Source organism: Pholcus phalangioides, unplaced genomic scaffold (genome assembly GCF_987345545.1).
Source record: "Pholcus phalangioides strain wild (caught in Gottingen) unplaced genomic scaffold, Ppha-v1.0 ptg000030l_1, whole genome shotgun sequence".
Lineage (NCBI taxonomy): Eukaryota > Metazoa > Arthropoda > Arachnida > Araneae > Pholcidae > Pholcus > Pholcus phalangioides.
In genome coordinates, this window is record NW_028301620.1 from 5,104,231 (window position 1) to 5,112,955 (window position 8,725).

The following is an 8,725-nucleotide window of genomic DNA, read 5'->3' on the forward strand; positions in this document are numbered from 1 at the left end:
TGGAATATGTTGACAAGGCTTCCTCTATTAATTTTTCTACATGTGAAGAACGTACCATAGAAGGACCTATGTCATGAAAATGATCTATTGCTGATTCAAACTTGTGAAGCCATTCCGCTATGTTAGTCATGGTGAACTTGTTCTCCACTTTTTATCTTGATCTTTTTAGCTGGTATTGCTAATCAATTTCAGGAGCAGTCAGCTGCATTAAATATACCTCTGAATTGATATTAATTATTTGCTCTACTTTTTCTATATCTATATCATTGAACCATTCTCCACCCACATGTTTTGATAACACGACAGTGTCTTTTATCATCTCTTCAGTTGGCTCTGTAGAAATGGTTGTGTCCTGGAGCAAACATTGTGGCCAAAGGTTAATACAACCAGAGTTGACTTTCTCTCTTTAGAGCTGCCACAGCTCTAGTTATGACAGTAATGGCATCAGTGATAGTGTAATTCTTCCATACCTTCAAGACATTTTATGCATTTTCATCTTTTATTGCGTGCACAATCATCTCCATTGAGTGGCATATATAGTGAGCCTTGAATACATACCCCTGATCAAGGAGCTGAATGATAGATGTTGATTAGGAGGCATATAAAGGAATTCCACACCATCAGCTTTGAACACATTGACTGTCCAGGAGCATTATCCAGCATCAAAAGATCTTAGAATGACATGTATTTACTCTCGAGGTACCTCCTGACTTCCGGAACGAAACACAGTTTAAACCAATTAGGGAAAAGTGTTTTTATAGTCCAAGTCCTTTTATTGTTCCTCCAAAATACTGGGAGCTTTCACATCCTCTCTCTTCAATGCTTGCGGATTCACAGATTTGATGAAAATGGGCTTTATCATGTACCAATACACATTTGCACAAAACAACATAGTAAGTCTATCTTAAAACCCAGGCGATCTCGATTTTCTTCTTGATTGATGACTGTTCTTTGCTGCATTTTCTTCCAAAATAGTGCAGTTTTGTCAGCATTAAACTCCTGCTGAAGTGCATAACCCTTCTCTTCAATAATTTTCTGCAAAGTCTTTGGAAATTTTCTAGCTGCCTCCTGGTCGGTAGAGGCTTGTTCACCCATGATTTTTGCATTGCGTAATCCGATAAGTTTCTTAAACCTATGAAACCAATCTTTACTTGCATAAAATTCTGATGAAATAGACGTTTCACCAGCCCTTCCCTTTATATAAAAGTAACATTTTTTTTGTCTTTTCCGTTATAATATTACAATCAATTGGAATACCTTTTTTGTAGCAGTCTTGTATCCACAAAAAAAAAACAGCACTTTCTGTACAAGAAACACGTGGATCCCATACGCGATGCAAAGTTTTCACTGCCACAGGCACAGGCACGGCTGAACGCATTTCAGATTCCTTTTTCTTCGATGTAGATCCGTTGATTCCGTAATGGCGGGCCACGGCAGCAATTAACTTACTTTCACCAAGCATAGTCAATTTATCCAATTTTTCTTGTAAACCTTTCACTTTTTTTTTGTCTTTTTCGAAGCATTATCAGTAGCACTTGAAAAATGAGCCGTCCTAAACATGCACAACTCAAATTTTGTAAACAAAATACGTGAATGGCAATTGCTGAGTTTCCAAAAAGTTTTTCCCAATAAAGGGGAAAAAAACCGTGAATACGAGAGGCTAACTGTACAAACATTGCTGAGCATATGTAAAGATGTGAAGTGAAATATAAATTAGTTTTCATTGCCTGAAACATTCACAACAAAACAATTTTTCGTATAATCACCCCCAATGACAACTTTTAAAACCTTAAAAAATTATTTTAAAATTAGATAAATTCTCAGAAATAAGGTCAAAACAAAAATTAAATAAAAAAGTTGATTGATAAAGGAAGCTATTCTTATATAATCACCTTCATTCTAAAAATATACAGAACTGTTGTTTTTTTCAATGCACGTGCACTTAAATTCTATATCACTCACATTTCTTTAAAAGTTACATAATTTAGCCATGTTGGTTTAATTTTCTTGCTTTCAAACTTTAATAGTGTGTTCTACAAGATTCAATATTCCCATCTTCTTGACGAGAAGAGAGACGGGGACAGAGTGAATATTCACTGAAAGGACTATTATAAATTACTAGAGAATATTCTTATCAAAAATAATAATTATTCTCAAGTTATTTGTCAAGATTATTATAATATACATGTTCTTACATATATTCTTGATAATACTCTCTGGAAAGATTTCGGTAACTGAAGAATATTCTCATTGAGAAGAATATTTGAGAATATTCTATGGAAGAACTATTATTAACTTCAGAATAATTCTTATTTTCTATAATATTCCCCAGTAATTTATGAAAGCAGTCATTCCAGAGAATATTCTCAAGGATATTATATGTAACTATATTATAAATAACAGGAGAATATTTTCATCAAGAAGTTATAAGAATATTCTCAAGTTATTTATAATAGTAGTCCTACCAGAGAATATTCTCCGAAAGATTATTCTCGAGAATTTTAAATCTAAGCATATACATATAAAATTTTATTGAATTTTATTCAATGTGTAATCACCAGTTTAATCCTATACCCTTTTTCTAAATATATGAAAGCTGCTGGATAGTATTACAGTATTACAGACAGGATGAGTATTCGGACCGGCCGAATAATGCTTAGATATTGCACCAAATATCTATGAAAATCTACACATATTTTAAAAATTATATTAATTGGAATTTTATACATTAAAAATTTGTTGATTATATTTTGTTGTTTGCATCCCTCTCTGTAAAAGAGGTTATATTAGGGTGAATTTTTAGGATATGGAAAACAAGAAACTGAAAATAGTATCCTACTGCAATATGGAAGTGAGTATGAATTACACACTATCACATTCACTATCAGCGAACAAAAAATCAATGAAGAGAGTTTTCATCAGGTCACTAGGCCTTGTTTCTCAAATTTCTTTGGGATCTTTTACTAAGACATTTAAAAAAATAGAGGGATACATGACTTACAGAAAAAAATTCAAATTATACATTAAATTTTTTGAACGCAATTTTCATGATTAAAAACCAACAGATATGATTAAAATATACTCGGAAAATAAAATTTACAAACTAAAATAATATCGACTACATTCTAAGAAGCACCAAAATTAATCTCATTCAAAGTTGGAACAGTCCTTGCAAACACCATGACATGTTGATCACACAGATCTTACGTACAATTCACCAACAGCGCTCTCCTCTGTTATCCGATGTTTCGCTATTAATTTGAAACCATAATCGAAAAAACCGACGCTCTTCAGAGACGCCATTTTGATCTAAATACTCCAACAAAAAAACTTACAAGCCCAATGAAGTGTTGTGATGAGGTCAAACAACAGAACCTTCCTTTAACTAATGATATAAAGGGAAGAAAAAGAATATAATTTGTCAAACATGTGTAAACAACTAGTTGAATGGTACTTAAAATAAGATGGTCAAGATGCATGTCTTTCTCAAGGTGTGGCAAGACGAACAATGTGTGGGATCCAGATGACCCCACTCCAGTTAAGGGTTAATTAGATGTAAAATTGTAGCAAGTGTTAAAAAAATTGATTCTGTAAATACCGTGATACCTCTGCTAGCGCGAACGCCTTGGCTAACGAAGATTTCATGATTTTCTGCTTCGGCTAAGGAATATGTTCAATAATACGAATTCACACTCTAACATAAAATAGCCGAGTCTTGAGCTGAATTTTCACACTGATCATCAGAATTACTATCATTAGAGCTCGATAAACTCATGCCCCAAAGCAGAATATGCCGAAATGTGCGACTTATGTCGCAGAACAACCAGTGCTGTTGCAGAACAATCTGGAAGAATTTTAAGAAAAGTGTAGAAAAACGCTATTATGTATATTCAAATTTTTACAGCAGAACATTTTCAGTCAACTGAGGGCTCGTTGCAGAACATCGCAAAACATTCTGCTTTGGGGAACTCATGTCTAGCTCTCAATCGTTTTTCAGATGTACCTAAACTTTTTTTCCTGAAATTCTTTGAACCATTTCATACAAAATGACAGAATTTCATACAATTTTGAATCTGTTCATTTCAGCCTTCAACCAGTTTGTCTTTCTTATAGCATTCCTTTGCGCTTTAAAAAACATATCTTTAAATTTTTGGTAGAAGAAGCTGGAACGAATCAAACAATTTTCCATAGAAACCTATGAGAAAGGTTTTATTGTACTTACTACTTCAATGCGTACATGTACCGAGTACACATTTCTTTATGGCAGCATTTCTCAACCTTTCTGAACCCAAAGACCAGTAAAATGTCAAACGATTCAATGAGCCTCTTGGGTCCTGTATTACAGGACATGTATTTTTAGTTGTTCCGAATAGTTTTGTACATTTGTTCCATTTTTTCAACAACGCTTATTTAATTTGCAATGTTTACTATCATAAATGAATAACGTTTTCATAACTTACGATAATTACAGCAACAAATATGTTGATATTAAGTCTGCCTGCAAACCACCTAAGCCTCAAACCGTGGCTCTGGCCTCTTGAGTGCGGCTCTTCCACAAAATATCATGTGCGGGAGCACAAAAATTCCAAATTTTTACAGAATCGTGTTTAAACACACATTTTGACTCTATTTTGTTCTCTCTCCCTTCCCCTCCCGAGTGAGTAATCTGTTTTGCTGGCTTTTGCCGAAAGAAAGAGTGAAAGCCTGACGCTGTTGTCAAATGACACTTCCGCGACCAAGCAGGTGGGTCAAAATTGGGAAGTTGTCGAAAACGAGGCTTTTTCCTAAGGTTCTCTGGGGTTCTCTTTCAAACCAACCTCACCTCGGTTGTCTATCGCCATCTATCGGTGATTTACTACCTAGTGAGTTGTGCCGAAAGTGTAACTGTGTGTGTACCTAACAGTCTGAGAACGTATGTAGTGTTGTGTTTGATTATTCAATGCTGCCATCTATATTTCAGAAGTGAAGTGAGTGATGTGTTGATAATTGATATAATTACAATTTGTACTGTTTGTAGGTCTGTTTCTCTCTGTGGCGAGACTTTTTTAAAGGGAGATCGGCTCGCATTCACACCTTGAAGTTGGAAATCACAGAAATCCAACTTCAGCTGACCACAACTGCGGTGACGGTGGGGTTCGAACCCGGGACCTCGCGATGCGAGTCCGTCACTATGACCACTTAATCACCACAGTGGCTCTCTCGAAACAATGGGGGAAGACATGCAATATTTTCTCATACTAAGGAACATCAACCTCTACCCGGCCGGATCAATTATAGAAGATGACCCTCCTGGGCCACAACCTCTTATTTTCTTGGAACTTGAGATTCCTCTAATATCCCAACTCGATGGTTTCGTTCCGTTGTACAATATAATTTGCTTACAAACAATTGTACCTATGAGCTATGGATCTACGTATGGGTGGATCCGGGTACAGTTTATGTTATAAACGGTTAACATGCAAGCAAACGTGTGAATATGAACAGATTTAACAGACATCTTTTTTTGCCTGACGAATTAATCTTAATCCTATGGGTGTGCCTTAATGGGAGGCAGTCTTCTTGACACGACAGTTCTTATCACGGTTCTTATTGCCGGGGAGAATAGTTATTTGCTGAATTTCAATGTATTCCTTTGAGTTATCGTGTATTAGTTTCGAAATCAATTTTCTGAACTTTTCACTTTTCCGAACACCCTTTGGTCCCGATGTGTTTGGATAATCAAGGTTCTACTGCAGTTTAAGTTTAAAAAATTTGGCTTGTTGATATTTGGCTCTGTTGACTGATGAGTTTGCTGACCACTGACCTAAGCCATCGCTTTGTGGACCATGAGTAAACAGACCATAAAAAAAGTGTTCTACGGAATATGCGAGAATGCGTGTTTGTAATGTGTCTGGCCTAAACATGTTTATATCAGAATTGTGCTTATTACATGTTCTTGTTGATACTGCCATCTGTCTTCCATATTTTGAAGTAAAGATGGTAAATGTGCTTGAATTTTCGTGTTTATTTCATACTAGCCATAAGAATTTAATCTCGTAATGACGTTTTCCTTGAAGACTTATCACCCAAACCCACTTTTTTTTTTGCCCTGGCCATTGTATTTCATGAAAGAGTCTTCATAATCACTTTTATCTGGTCTAGTATATTATATTTTCAATCTTGAACCCTTATTTAGTCTGAAATGTATGTTCGTTGTTGTTTTTGTTCATTTTTATTGTCATTTTGTTTTAACCGTAATATTATCCGTTCTTCACAATATTTCTTTAGCAATAAAGACATAAAAAAACTACTTTGTTTCACTCTTGGCGATTTCTCATCTGCTTTCCCACATTGTCCTCACCAGAGAAAAAAAAATCTCCAACACATCACCAAAAGGGATTATAATATAGCTGTTCCTAGGCTTATCCCACTTACATATAATAAACGCTTCCTTGTAACCTGTCTGAAGTTCATTCTGTAACCATGAATTCATGCCATAACAAACGAAAACTCGATTCTAGCAATATCAATTCATATTGCTCTTTAAATTGTGACTAAAACCCATATTTAGTAAATCACAAAGAACTGCCTCAATCAAATGTGCTCGCATTTTATGGAAGAGATAACATGCAGTGAAATCCATGTAGCACATGAAATCCTAAATACACTGCTTTAGCAATCATTGATCATTGAATTGACACTCAAACCACATAGTAATATAATCAATATATAACTTTAATTGATTATACAGATTAGCCCCAGACCTAATTCAATACTAACGGCCAATAAAAGCCATGGTTATGAACTCGGAAACGAATCCTCCCGTCAAAGCTCCGGTTACAAAAAATAGAATATCTACATAAAAACAAATAATCGTCATTGGATATAAATGAAGAAACGTCGCGTAATTTCTCCGAAGAAAAGTCGCTGAATAAACATCGCCGAAACTAAAACCAAACCACGCGGTACAACCCCGTGATAGGAGAGAGAGAAAAAAAAAAGGGAAGAAAGCCCAAGCCTCGTCGCATAGCACGGGAGTTCCAACTCGAAATATCGCGACGAGATTTGATTCTAAATTAACCGGAACACTTTCAATAATGAATAAATATCGCGACGAAAACAAATAAAAGGAAACACTTCCTCGTAAGTCGCCGGTTGTAATTACTTTTGTCTTTTTTTTTTTACCTTGTAGTAAGCGCCGTTTTCGCCGCAAACTTCGACGGCCAAGTCCTCCATCTTGAAGCAAAAAAACGCGGGTTGTTGCCGGATACCAGAATTTTGTTCAAGGACGTTAATCTCGTTTCCGTTAATTTTCCTCAAGAACAGCAACTTCTATAATTCATAAACCAAAATACGTTTCCCAGCCCCATCCAATAGTAAATAACACATATTTAAAACAACAAACTCGTGGAAAGAAGTAAAAAATTCATCGCTGGTTCACACACAACACAATGCCACACGCCGGTGACAAAACCCCGTGGCCCTAACAAACGTCGTGACGTCACTACTCTCTTTGAACCTCCTTTTTATCGCTTCCATATGTAACCGAGCCGTCACTTTGAATCCGAACATTGAAAGTTCGTTAGTTTTTATATGAGGTTACAGACATCCTTCTTCCGGAGGACATGTCCTCCCTTTTGTTGTAGTGTCATGCGTCCTCTTAAGTCTTGGAAAATTCCTTTTTTTGATGCTCCTTCTAGGTTTACCATCTCGTGGCCCTGCGTCCCGTAATTTCAAAGACATTCTCTGTTCTTTTTTCTGGATGTCCCGACTTTTTTGCAAAATGTCCCCGTTTTTTAAACCCGTTGTTTACTGAAATCAAAGATTCAAATTATTATTGAACTCATGAATTATTTTACAACCATAAACAAGAATATTGATTTTACATGTTTCCCATCGTGAATAAATTGTGCTCGGTTCATTATGTATTCTGCCATTGTGAATATTTTAATTTGCGCAATTGATTTCAATCTGCTGCAATTCGCAGTAGTGCTTCATTTCTCGCCATTAGCAATTTTTCCTTGATTTTAGCAATATTTGGCAACTTTACTCACTTTTGGCATCATTGTTGGCGATAATTGGCGTGTCCTGTATTTGCAATCCCTTTTCCCGTATTTCCCTGGGAGAAATATGGTCAGATTGTATTGAAATAATCTTGGGGGGGGGGGAACTGTCTCCCTCAAAATGATTCGGCTTCTGTTTTCTTTCTTCTCCCCCTCATCATCACAAAGCTTTGTTGCAACCCTACGAAAAAAAAATGTAGTTCTTTTTACCTCTTCGTGTGATTTACCCTTCTACTATATTCATCTAAGAGCGAAAGAGAACAGGTAGGTGAGGGTGAAAAGAAAAATCCACTTCGTACTTATTCTAGTATCTGTAAGTATTACAGATAAAAGATGGGGACATAAGAGAGTATAATAGATTATTAATTATACATCTCTCTCTTTTACTTATGTAATTCACTGTTTTCCTTCCATTTGTTCTTTTTTCTTACTTTTCTACTTTTCCTTTCCTTCCTTTTTCTAACATGCTGTTAGGTTAGGACAAGGTTACCATATTTATCACTGATTAGTCAAACAAAGATCACCCGAATTTCTTGCCAATCGCTTGCAAGCAAAGCGGTTAACAGCTATCTGAAGCGAAGATGAATTTTGAAAAATAGAAAATTCAGCAGCTCTTGCGAGGAATTGAACCCAGGGACTCTCACTTGCCGAGTGGGTGCCCTAGACCACTAGACCAGGGATTT

General features: G+C 35.9%; 1 protein-coding gene across 4 annotated transcripts in view; it reads right to left on the reverse strand.

The window, feature by feature from the left end:
* The window catches only part of LOC149067463 (fragile X messenger ribonucleoprotein 1 homolog), a 64,218-nt gene extending 56,747 nt beyond the window's left edge, over window positions 1–7,471 (reverse strand). Inside the window, exon 1 of one of the 4 annotated variants that reach the window (XM_089252750.1) lies at window positions 7,165–7,471. In XM_089252750.1, the coding sequence (XP_089108876.1) occupies window positions 7,165–7,215 (51 nt within the window). In that variant the 5' untranslated portion in view covers window positions 7,216–7,471. The remainder of the gene's footprint in view (window positions 1–7,164) is intronic. The other 3 variants (XM_089252749.1, XM_089252748.1, XM_089252751.1) reach the window with 3 other exon arrangements.
* Between the last annotated feature and the right edge of the window lie 1,254 nt (window positions 7,472–8,725).